Genomic DNA, 12,747 nt, shown 5'->3' with positions numbered 1-12,747 from the left:
TGAAGTGCTCTGCTCCCATGTCTCCCACCAAATATCAGTCAAATCACTTGATATTTAGAGCATCTTATTGTTTCTTTTGAATACCTGAACTGTGCCTTGTGAAACTTTCCTACCTCAGTATAACTGCAAAAATGCACATAATAATATATGAAAAAAGAGCCCAGAGTCTGGAGTTGAGGGGCACTTTGAGAGGGACAACAGCAACCCACAGCACGTTACTTTGCTGCCATTAAAATCCCATTTTTCCCTTTTTCAGCTACATGCCTGTTATATTTTGCCTTATCAAGGAGAAGATGGCTGGGGCTGCAGAGATGCCCAATGCTCAAGACAGATCTGAATCAAAATAGTCCAATCACCACTACTACTACTGATGGCACTATTGCACCCATGACCTTTTCCAAGGGTCCTCCCCATTGCTAAATGATAAGTGGAATTTTCCAGCTCACTGTTACCACTCGCTGCACTGTGATTTCTCTGCAAACCCATGAAGTGCTGCTGGCTCCATTAATGCACCATCTCACTTCTGATAAAGTCTTTGGCAGCTGTTTTGGACAACAGCCCAAGACCTCAGCACACAAGCGCAGCCTTTCATGTCTGTGCAGCCTTTTCCCTAAGTTTATCTATGGCCTAAAGCTTCTAAACCTTTACACTCTCCCAAACTCTGCAGTTGTTTCAAACACTGCATTAAAACACCATCCAGTGCTATAAAAGGGAAAATGGATGGTTCCAGGAGGCAGCTCCATGGTACTGTGGCTCAGGAGATAAGAGGCAGCTGCCAGAGATGAGTGTAAGCATTATTTATGAATGTGGTGTTGTTGACTGCCAGAGGTGCAGCCAGAGAGGATGGCAGCTCCCCTGCAGGTCCCAAATCAAGCACAGTGCCACAGCCATGAGAGGCCAAACAAAATAGTCTTCATTTTTCCCTGTAAAACCAGATCTCCCCTTGACTGCCCTCTCCTTAATTTCAGAAAGAGCTGTAGCTCCAGAGAGACATGGGGGTGTACTTGAGTGTTAATACCATGGTCAGACACAACGTCTAAACAATAAACCGTGAGTTGCTGAACGATGAGAAAAGCACATTATGCTTTGTGGGGTCTTCCTGAAAAACCACATGCTCATCCCATAAACCAAACCCTGTAACATCCCAAGAATGGGCACTGGGACAACTGGAATCCCACCCTGGTGTTTGGCTCACAACTATGTATTTGCTCACAACTATTTATTTGCTCCTACCCATGGCCCTGCTCGTGCAGGTGCTGTTGCCACACACCTTGAATGCTCCTGGGTAGAATAAAGTAAAGTGAAATCTCCTCTCTGCTGGGAAGAACTTGCTCAGCTGAAGACAATGGGACCAGCAACTGCTGGCACACAGGAGACCATGATTTTAATTGCTGGAATCCCACCTCCTCACTGGACTTCAGTGTTACATTTAACCTGATACCTGACCTAGATCAAAGATTGACAGACTCTTTGAGTTGGGAGGGACCTTAAGGACCATCCCATTCCACCCCCTGCCATGGGCAGCAACACCTCCCACTAGGTGAGGTTGCTCCAAGCACTTCCAGTCTGGCCTTGGACCCTTCCAGAAATGGGACAGCCACAGCTTCTCTGGGCAACCTGTGCCAGGCCCTCACCACCCTCACAGAGAAGAATTCCTTCCCAATATCCCATCTAACCCTGCCCTCTTTCAGTTTGAAGCAATTTCCCTTTGTCCTGTTACTCCAGGCCCTTGTAAAAACTCACTCTGGAGCCTTCCCCTTTAGGTACCGAAATCCAGTCCTTGGATCCTCCAAGATCATCCAGCAGAATAATTATATGTGGGCAAGAATCAGAAAGTCTTGAATTTATTAAATAAAACACAGATTTGACAAAATCAATATTTCTGCCTAATTTTAAAATGGCACATTATTCCTGAGGGAAAAGCCCAACTCAGCTCCTGGGGCAAAACCATCAAGAAGAAGTCCTAAGAGAGGAAGTACAATATGAATAAACAGAGGTTTATTTAGTGGTGGTTCCCAGTTGCAGCTTCTCCTTCAGCACTGCAGGCTTCCAACTGCTGGGACAAGAGAAGGTTCCAGGGAGACCTCAAGAGCTCCTTCCAGGGCCTAAAGGGGCTCCAGGAGAGCTGGAGAGGGACCTGGGGACAAGGGATGGAGGGACAGGACACAGGGAATGGCTCCCACTGCCAGAGGGCAGGGATGGATGGGATATTGGGAAGGAATTCCTCTCTGTGAGGCTGGAGAGGCCCTGGCACAGGGTGCCCAGAGCAGCTGTGGCTGCCCCATCCCTGGAAGTGCCCAAGGCCAGGCTGGACAGTGCTTGGAGCAAGCTGGGATGGTGGAAGGGATCCCTGCCCATGGCAGGGAGTGGAATGAGATGAGCTTTAAGGTCCCTTTAACTCAAACCCATCTGTGATTCCATGATGTCCATCCACAAGTTGTCCCCACTTTGCAGTACCTTCTACCCAAACCAGGCCAGAATAAAAGGTGTGGTTTTACCCAAATTACTGCAGAGATGAACAGAACCAGGATTAGTCAGTCTGGTATCAATTCATAACTGAAAGAGAATGGTTCAAGCAAGCTGCCATGTGTCCAAACCACTGTTTCTAAAAAAACAAAGCCCCAAACCACAGGACTGTGTTTGCAATCAGCACACAAGAAGGCAGGAGCGTGCAGCCAGCCAGGAATGTTACATCACTGCAAATCCAACTTAGTCAGCTTCTCCATGTGCTCTGGGGCTGCAGCTCAGGGAAGGGGAAGAGAAAAGGCTTGGCTTGGAAAATAAAACTCCAGTCTCAGCTCTGAAACCTCCAAAATACCAAAGGGAAGGATCCCTTCAGGCCAACTCTGCCCATTCAAGACTATTAAGGGGGTGACAGTTGTCACAGCAGGACCCTAAGGGCACAAATCTGTCAGGAGCCAGGCTGGGATCATGGAATGATCACACTCACTTTCCATGAAAAGCATGAAAGGGATGGGCAAATGTTGGCCCCTGTGCCGAGCACAGAAAGTGAAACATTCCAGAATGGAGTAGATGCACATGGGAACCTCATCAAACCTCAAAACCCATCCCAAACCTAAATCTCAAACTTTTTATGTGGAATCCCAGTCAGTTTGGGCTGGAAGGGACCTTAAACTGATCTCAATCCATCCCATACCATGGGCAAACCCATCCAACCTGGCCTTGGACATTTCCAGGGATGTAGCATCTACCACCTCTCTTGCAACCTGAAGACTGGTAGATCCCACCAGTCTTGCTCTTCTTGATGGTGTAAAGAAGCAAGGACATGCCAAAATGACATTATGCAATCCTTTCTGTGACAACCTGTGGAGCAGAGTCTTTTCCAGACAAACCCCACTGAAAATTTCAGTGTACCAAGCTATGGAAAAACCCACAGGCATCTGAAGAATAAAATAGCTGCTGTATCCATCAGGAAAGGCAGCTGCTCATGAGCTACAGAGGTCGTGGTGGGAGACCCATGTCTGCAAATCCTCAAACCCTCAATGGCTCCATCCCTTGGAGCTAGCTATAATGCTCCTTTGTTAAATACACAGGAATAACCAGCCCGTTGATTCCCAAGAGCCCAGTGAGTCATGAGTGGGGATTATCAGACATCAGCAGTCTTTGTGAAGTCCCAAATGTCAAATGAATCCTATTCTTCCCTCCTGAATCAGACAGACCTGAATTTAAGTCACTCCTCCTACTCCCTGAGCCAGAGAATGACCAGGAGAAGGCCTCTAACCATGGGGAGGTTCAAATTGGAGCATCTCAAATTCTGCTCTGTGAGCAGTGAACCTGCTCTCAGAGAGAGGTCACTGCTGGATAAAATTTGGAGGTCAGGATGCTGATGATGTAAGGAGATAAACAAAAAGCACAGGAGGTGCCCATCTTAACATAATTCACAGCTTCTCCCAAAATTATTTTGTCATGGAGATCACATCAACCATTCCCAAAGCAGCCTGGCTCCTTCGTCTTCCCCCACAGCCACCACACCCTGATCTTTCCTTTCTTCTACTGATATTGGTGATAAACCTCCCTAAGGAGACACCTGGGATTTGGGAGCAGCCATATCACCAAAAACATTTGGGAAAGCACTGGAGAAACTCATGCTGAGCCACTCTAGTTCTAAAGAGGTGTCTTCCAACTCAACAGGAGGTAGGACTGTTCCCAGCTGTGTCAACACACTGCAGATGGTGGGCAGCAGGGCAAGGGAGGGGAGGGGATTTTGGCCCTCTGCCCTGCTCAGGTGAGACCCCAGCCCTGGACCCCAGCACAGGAGCTGCTGGAGAGAGTCCAGAGGAGGCACCAGAGTGATCAGAGGAATGGAGCAGCTCTGGTGTGAGGAAAGGCTGAGAGAACTGAGGTTGTTCAGCCTGGAGAAGAGAAGGCTCCAGTATCTAAAGGAGCTCCAGGAGAGCTGGAGAGGGACTTGGGACAAGGGCCTGGAGGGATTAGACAAGAGGGAATGGCTTCAAACTGACAGAGATGGGATCATAGGAAGAAATACTTCCCTGTGAGGATGGTGAGGCCCTGGCACAGGTTGATCAGAGAAGATGTGGCTGCCCCATCCCTGGAAGTGTCCCAGGCCAGGCTGGATGGGGCTTGGAGCAACCTGGTCCAGTGGTAGGTGTCCCTGCCCATGGCAGGAGATTGGAACAAGACCATCTTTAGGGTTCCTTCCAACCCAGCCCACTCTATGATATATTAAGGACCCTCCAGCAGGAGGATAGAGGGTCCTTAGAGCTCAGTTCTAAACTTTTCTGGCCATTTTTTAACGTCTGTGCCCAAGATAAAGGAAAAAGGTAGAAACACCATATTGATTAAAAGTCCATCACAAAGACCCAGAGAGCCCTTGTGTGCCCTTTGTTAGGGCACATTTCACTTTTGCACAAAGGCAACACTTCATTTCTAAAGATTAAAGCTCAGTTACAGTTACTGAGCTTAAACACACCCTCAAAGTGGGAGAAAATATTTTTTTTCCCCTGGAAAAAGGAGTCAAACTATATCCAGCACACCCCCATTGACAACATGATGTGTTTAGTTATTTGTGACAAAACAGCTGCTTGAGATGCTCTTCAAGGTGCTGTAAATTCTCACACAACCCTACAACAAGAGGGAATGGAGGGACCAAGTGTGGTGTGATGCTCAGTGTTCCTAATCTGGGGGATACAAGAAGATTAGAGGCAGAAATAGCCAAAACAAGCAGTTCAGCAGAACAGAATTTATGTATTTTGAAGAATATAAGAGGAAAAAATTGTTTCGCTTTACCAGCCACAGAATAGAATTCAGAATTCCTGAAAATCCCATATAACTACACTGGAGTCTGAGAGAAGCTGATGGATTTGTGCTGCTCCAAAGCATCACACAAGGGCCCAGGTTTTGAGGGGTCTGAGGAAAAACTACTGGGAATCTCCTTTGGAGATCTGCACCTCCTGCCATACAAGAACCACACTACCACAAGCACTCAAGAAGGCAGTAAAAATATAAAAATTTCCTGGAGTCTTGGGTCAGCACTCTGCTGTGGAATCAGTTCTCCAGCTTAAGGAATGACATCTGGAGATGAACACCTGCACCCACACACACACCCAGCAATGCACAGCTCTGCTTTGGACAACTCTCACACAACCACAAGTCATTAAAGCACTTACAAACCATCAGAATAAAGTACAAACCTGCCTTCCAGGAATGGAATAGAAGAAAAGTCAATAATTTCCTAGATTAGGACACCCAATAGATTCTCTTACATTATTTTGACATAAATAAAAACTGAAAGAAACTCTGAGAGTGCATCTCAAAGCATTGAAAACCATTCCAAGAGTTGCTTTTTAATAACAAACATCATGTACTGACCTCTGCCAATTTGTATGGTAAGATCAGCTTCTCTCCCACTGTCACTGTCTTTCTGGTCACCAGGGCCTCAAACAGCATCTCTTCTTTCACCTAAAACAAATGTTAATGATTATTCTAGTGATCTTTTTAAATTTTAAATCAAGTTTAAAAGATGCAAAACTGAAAATAAAATTCAGTGTAAACACATTCAAATATCAAAATTTAATTAAAAAAAAACCCACCAACACTTTTGCCAGCCCTTGCAGAGTTAAGTTCAATGGGTAAAAATATGCCATTGGGAGGAGCCAACTCAGCACATAAATCCAGCATCAGAAACCTAACACCAGGGTATTCAAAGGAACCTGATTTTCTACATTCAGGCATCCCAGTTGTAGCAATTTCCCACTGGTTTCCTTATTCCTGGTACAGCTCCTCCCTCCCAAACTTTCTCTTGGCAAAATAATTCAACTTTCCAGAGTTGTCAAGATGAAATCATACAAATTACTCTAGAATAAGCCAAGCAGTGTCATCAGTTTCAGAGATATCCAAGTGAAGGAGGGGGGTTTTTTTGTGCTTTTAAGGGTGGGGAGGAGTCAGAAGGAGGAAGAAACCCTTGGAAAAGCACCTGATATTTACTCTGCTATTGGCACTGGATGTTTACTCCATAAAGCCCCAGTTCCTGGCGAGGTGACAGTCTCTAATCAGCCCTCACAGGTCTGCAGAACAAAACTCAGTTGTGTCAACACAAACACTTCAGCAAGGAGAAAAGCTGTGCTGAGAAATTCCAGCTGTTGGCGAAAAGCCACTTTCCCAATCAGCTTCAAGACCCTCTTACTTTGAGGAATTCAGAAGGTGTCCTCTCTCCCAGAACAAATGAGTTACACCTAAAGACTTTGAGTCATTGACTGATCCTCACTAAATTTCCAAGTCAAAAAAGACATCATGACGCTGGGTGAGAATCTTGGAGCCCAGAATTAATGGATGTGGATTGAAGTCTCTACAAACTGCTTCTCCTACCTGAAGGACTCCATGCAGGCACCAGACCTCCTCTGGACATCTCTGACTGTTCAAAATCCACATTCCTGAAGCCATCCAAGGCCATATTTTTATCACAGGGAAACCATTTATGATTTGACAAGGAAAATGGGAAACATAGAGGTTTATCAATTGAACTCAATGATCTTAGAGGTCTTTTCCAACCAAAACAATTCTATGTACGTACTTTGACTTAAGGGCTTCGTGCAGGAATTAGTATGAAGAGGAAATGCAAACAAGACAGTGAAAGGTCAGGAATCTCACAAACCATAGCAATAATGATGCCCTTCTGTACATAAGTCTCCTTCTGCCAAAACTACTATTATGGGAGTCTCCCTGATAAAACCCAGGGAGTTTTTATATAACTGATTCTTCCTGCAACAAGAACTTGTTGCTGGGGAAATCAGAATACATCAGGTCACCTGTATATGATGTCACCTGCCAGCAAGGTCTCTGTCACTGGAAATGACACTTCAAGGTTCATTTCTTTAGTGCTCAGCACTACTCAGGAGCCCCCAGTTCCTACAATCCAATTTTACCTTTCAAAATCAAGCAGGGAAAAAAATAATCTTCTGGTTCATCCAGAGATCCACAGCAAGATTCCACATTTGGTTTCTATTCCTCTACATTCACCAAAATATGTGATTTTGTAATTTTCAGCTCTGTGGACACTTTTCCAGCAGCTCTTGACTGTGGGACCATCAGCTGCTCTCCCTCAACTGCACAACTTGGAACAAAAGTGAGTTTCACACCATCCATTATCCCCCTTCAGGATGCTGCAAACCCACAGCCAGCATGCTGGCTTTTTTAAATTTTCCAAGGCAACAAGGCAGAGGGGTGTCAGATGGTTCCTAATCAAAACAGTCCAAAGAAATATTCCTCAACAACATAAACACTTCCAAGTCCCAGATTTGTCAGCAAACACAGGGATTTTAAGCAATTTAAACAACTACCCACGCCCTCCCTCACCATCCCCAGCTCATGGTCACTCTGGTTCTTTCTCTCCCTGCTCTCTGGATTAAGGGAACCTGTGGATGTGCATCCTTCTTCTCCTGACCCGTGGAGATCCCATTAAAATCACTCTTGGCAAGGATGGGAATCCCTGCATCTCCCCAGGCCCCTCTCTGCAATTACCCCCCAGTGGAGCTTGATCTCAATTCCTTCATCACCTCTGATGAGCACCACGGGGGCAACCAAATCATCCTGATCTGCATTCAAGGTCACAGCATGAAAGTAGCTGATTCCTGATGCCAAGGAGGAGCCACTGGGGCTTCCTAAATAAAAACTCAGCACGTGCTGATGACTAAGGACATGGAGGCACTCGCAGCTTCCCCACATCCTACACCTCCTCCTCCAGTAAGTGTGAAGCACTGAAATAGGAACACCCATTGGTGCAGAGTAGCAAAGAGGAGAACACCACTTACTCCTTTACTTTGTACCCTAGGAGTTTCACTCTTGGGTCACATTTCAAGGGTTTTTGCTTCCTGGTGCTAAAGGGCACAGCCTGCTCCCCCTCTTAAACACGGCCTGCAGGAGTTTAGATCTTAATTACAGGGACAAAATGCAGATTTAAGACTTTGTTGCCACAAGTGGGCCCAGAGAGGGCTGTAAGGCTCAAGCTCCATGAGCAGTGAGGGGTGCCCAGCAGTGCCACAGCTGGGAACGTCAGCGGAGCACGGAGCCAGCAAGGGCTGGGCTGGAGCCAGGCAGGCAGAGACTGCTCCTCCAGTAATTCTGGGGTATTATGTTAGAGCAGCTGAAGAAAAAGGAACCATTTCCAGCTGGAGAACAAGAAAACATCAGGTTTGTCTCTCCTTTCATATTTGAGAAAGGGATTCCAGTGCTGAGTGCTCGCTCTAAAGACGCCTCATGTGGAGTAATGGAAAATAAATTCAGATTTCTATCAGTTCCTCTTGGAAAAGAGCTGAACCTGTTCCTCAGACTTTCCTTCAAATAACCAGAGAGTTAGAAAGGATAGAGGGAATGGCTGGAGCTGTGTTAGGGAGGTTTAGGCTCTTCCCCCAGAGGGTGGTGGGGCACTGAACAGGCTCCCAGGGAATGGTCAGAGTTCCAAGGCTGAGACAGCTCAGGGAGTGTTTGGAAAATTTCTCAGGCACAAGGTGGGATTGTTGGGGTGTCTGGGCAGGCCCTCAGTCTGTAAAGTTACACTCAATGGTATTTGTGGATCCCTTCCAACTCAGCATATTCTGTGATTCTCTGAAGTTTTCTGACTCTAATTCTGGCTCAAAATTTTACATCTAATGATGATATCCCTACTCATTGCAGGGATGTTGGAGCAGATGAACTTTGGAGGTCACTTCCAACCCCAATCATTCTGTGATTCTACAAAACATCATCTGAAAAACAAATTCAGAAGAAAAAGCTGGAAGCAAGCACTGTCTGCTCCATAATCCTCACCCCCTCCTCAATTAATTTCCAAGACATTTATCACAGGAGGAGCCCCAGTGCCCGTGGGATCCCTCTGGGAAGCTGAAGGCCATTTTCTAGTGGAAGAAGAACTTGAGCACATAAATCTCCTGGAGAGGCCAACTTTAGCTCTTAAGAAAAATGTGCACTGGAAGATCTGGCAAAACTTATTTAGGTCACTTGATCACTTGTATTTACCTTTATTTGCATTGAGAATAGGTATTGAATTGGTTACCTAAACCTAAAAACTGAATACAAAACTGCTCCACTGAGCAAAGACAGAATTTATCTCTTTCTTCAATGCTTTATCCATGGAAATAATTTCCCATTTTAGTAAGCATGCATAATTAAAATGTTCCTACTGTTCCAATGGAAAACAAAAAGTCTCTTTTAAGGTCAACTAGATAATCTCTAATATATTATTTTTATTAATAAGCCCACAAATTAGCTTTTCCAAACTTTCCCCCCAGAAACACAAAGCTTTTACCCAGTTTTACACAACCCTCTGTGATTTCTGCTCAGGCCCTGGGATATTTGCAGTGCTTGCACAGGACTCCACGTCTGCTTGATCCATCAGGCAGCCTTGACATCACTCCCCAGCACAGCATTTCAGCAGAGTTTAAACAAAGGCCCTGAAAAATCTGCCAAAAGCATCACATAATCCACACACTATGTCTATTCCTAAAAAAAAAAAAAAAAATGGAATCAGGGATTTTACTGTAAATGAAACAATGATCTGCAGAGTCTGGCCAAAATCCTATATTGCAGTTTCAACAAATGCTGCTCTGGATGGTTTAATAAAGCAAAAACATATTGGATGGGGTTGTTGATATCTAAGAAAAAGCAAATCCATTGCAGATCATTATCTCCTCCCAGATTCCTTCAAAAAATCTCAGTATTAGCTTCATTTTCTAGGGACACAAATCTCATGACACAGAGGGAGGGTGGCTGTGCAGTGGTGTTGCATTAACTGGTGCAGCAGGGAGGGAAATTCCCCCAGTTATCATTAGAGGTCCCAACACAGACCAACCAGCTCATGAGAATTTGGGCCAGATTCCCCTTTGCAGTAGGAGCAGACCCTAATTTTGCCTAAATTTTTAATTTCAGCCAGGCTGGTGGTTCCCCTCCTGCCCTTGGAGGCTACATCCCCATGGAGGCCATGCTGGAGCACCTCTGCATCTCCTCTTGGCTGCTCTCAGAGATGGCCAACCCAGCTCCAGTTGCATTTTTCCTTCTCTTTTCTGAGACAAATCCTTGACTGAACAAATCCAATGAGTCATTTGAGTACAAAGATCAACCCAGAAGTCCCCCCAAGATAAGGAAGTATCAGATCACAGTTTCTTCCATCCCTTTGCTGTGCTCTGCATGGTCCCACCAAGCAGCCAGTGACCACAGGAAAGGAAGCTCAACTCTCTGTCAACTCCTATTACTTTTATTCTGAGATGATTTTTCACTTTTTAGTGTCTAATGCCAAGATCTGGAGAAGGGATTAACAACTTTTTCAAGCCAATTCATAATTTCAGCAACAATGGGAAAAGCAAAACTGTTCAGTGACCACAAAAAAAGAAGAATGTAATAAAAATAATTACCCAAATGAGACAAATACAAAGCGTCAAATATTTTAACCAGTATTTTAAATCTCTGGTTGAATAAAACTCATTGCATTTAATGTGGACAGCTGTAATGAATAAGGAGTTGTGGCTGCTTTTTGTAATGATGCTTCATCTGTTTGAACCCTTTGGTTCTTCCTTTGGGTCAAACCTGAATAAGCAACAACATCTGTTGAGGTCTGCAAACAGAAATGTGGCATTTCATGGAGATAAATCAAGTCTGAAAATGAGATTATTTGCTTTATTTCAGCTGATTTCAGTGGGTCTGTTTAAAGGTTTACACTTGGAGGCAGCAAATGCTTCCAGTTCCATGGATCAATTGTCACCTAAATGCAACTTAAGGGACAAACAACACCACTTACCAAACTCAGTGATGCATTTCATCAGATCCTACCTCAATGCAGCAAGCATTGTCCCAATCTAATTAACAAGCCTTTTATGTTCTAGATGGTCCTTTAATTTGCAAAAAGAATTACCACAATGAACAGAAATCTATCAATTTGCTCAGATATTTCAGATCTTAGTGGTTAGGTTTGTTGGTTTTTCTTTTTCAAATGGTGAAAAAGAAATATATTTATTGATTTTTACATCTTGTTGACACTACCTGGGGGTGCTGTTCCAGCCCATGACATTAAGGCCCTGTTGGATTGACGTGGCCCAGCCAATGCCTCATTTCACATAATCATGTGTAAAAACCACCCCACGACCTCCCCACATGCAGATGTTGCAAAAGGGTTTGTTTGCAAAGGCAAAGACCCAAAGCCTGGAACTTTTTCCGCTCTCTAAGTCACTCTCTTACTCAAAACTTTTTTAAAAAACAATTACTTAACTGATTGGCCACATTTAACAGGGTAAAATCAACAACATTCTCCTCCCCACTTATATTTTCCTTCTGTTTATTTCTGCAATCTCCAAGGCCAAGATGCAAAGAGCATCCAGCTGCTCAAACCATATTTCACAGAAGCTTTCCCCTCCCTAAATTCAAAGTATTAATGAAGTGCTATGAAAATCCCAGAGAGCCAATTCCCAAGTTCTGTAGGTAGGGAGATAACACAACAGTTATTTAATGGAATGAATGGGAAGAGCATCATGTGTAACACAAAAGGACAAGTTGCCTTCTGATTCCAGCATAAAATCAGCACAAATTCACCTTCCAGACCATCCAGGGAGAACAAAAGGGTAAAGATAATTTCTGCTATAATCAACTAGATGAAAAACAGTTCCGTTTCAAGAGGTTTAGAGCATTTCAAGTGAAGTGAGACAGCAAGGGGAGATTCTGGTAACCTCAATCCATGTCAGGAGGTTTTTGAGCTCAGCTCCTGAAGGCCAGCAGGACAAGGTGGCTCATTCAAGACTTTTCTCATTAAAAGAATTATCACAGCTTCATAACCTGCTTGCGCTGACAGAGCAGATCTCCTGAGAGCTAATTTAATGCTTTTGCATTGATTTACTGGACGTGGCCTGGGCCAGCCAGGTGGAGTCCTACAAACCCTTCCAAGGGACACCAGCACAGCAATGGCTCACAGAAGCCAAGGTATCAGGTCCTAAACAGCAGATAATCAATAGATGCACCAAAAAGCTCCATAACAGGCCCATAAATAGGGACTAGAGGGGGTGAGATGGGCCTACAGGTTCTCTTGTAGAATCTGGCAGGTAATAACAGACAAAAAACACAGTGAGGGAGCTCAGCATCTCCTTCAGCCAGCACAGAAGAAAAACATGGGGTTATGGTTGTACAATTGCTCAAGTTCCTCAGACAGATTTTGGAACAGATTTGAGGAGCACCAGCTGAAGGCTGGCAATTGAAGACACTGCTGTGTTGGACAGCAGGATTGCTTTGCATACA

General features: G+C 44.6%; 1 protein-coding gene across 1 annotated transcript in view; it reads right to left on the bottom strand.

The window, feature by feature from the left end:
- Positions 1-12,747, bottom strand: part of MYO9A (myosin IXA) — a 176,310-nt gene that overhangs the window by 86,419 nt on the left and 77,144 nt on the right. The window contains exon 9 of the mRNA XM_059482397.1: positions 5,851-5,940. Coding sequence (XP_059338380.1) covers positions 5,851-5,940 — 90 coding nt within the window. The remainder of the gene's footprint in view (positions 1-5,850; positions 5,941-12,747) is intronic.

The sequence above is a fragment of the Ammospiza nelsoni genome, chromosome 14, assembly GCF_027579445.1.
Source record: "Ammospiza nelsoni isolate bAmmNel1 chromosome 14, bAmmNel1.pri, whole genome shotgun sequence".
In the NCBI taxonomy this organism is placed as follows: Eukaryota; Metazoa; Chordata; class Aves; order Passeriformes; family Passerellidae; genus Ammospiza; species Ammospiza nelsoni.
The sequence above is the reverse complement of the archived record's forward strand: the minus strand, read 5'-3'. Positions and strand labels throughout refer to the sequence as shown.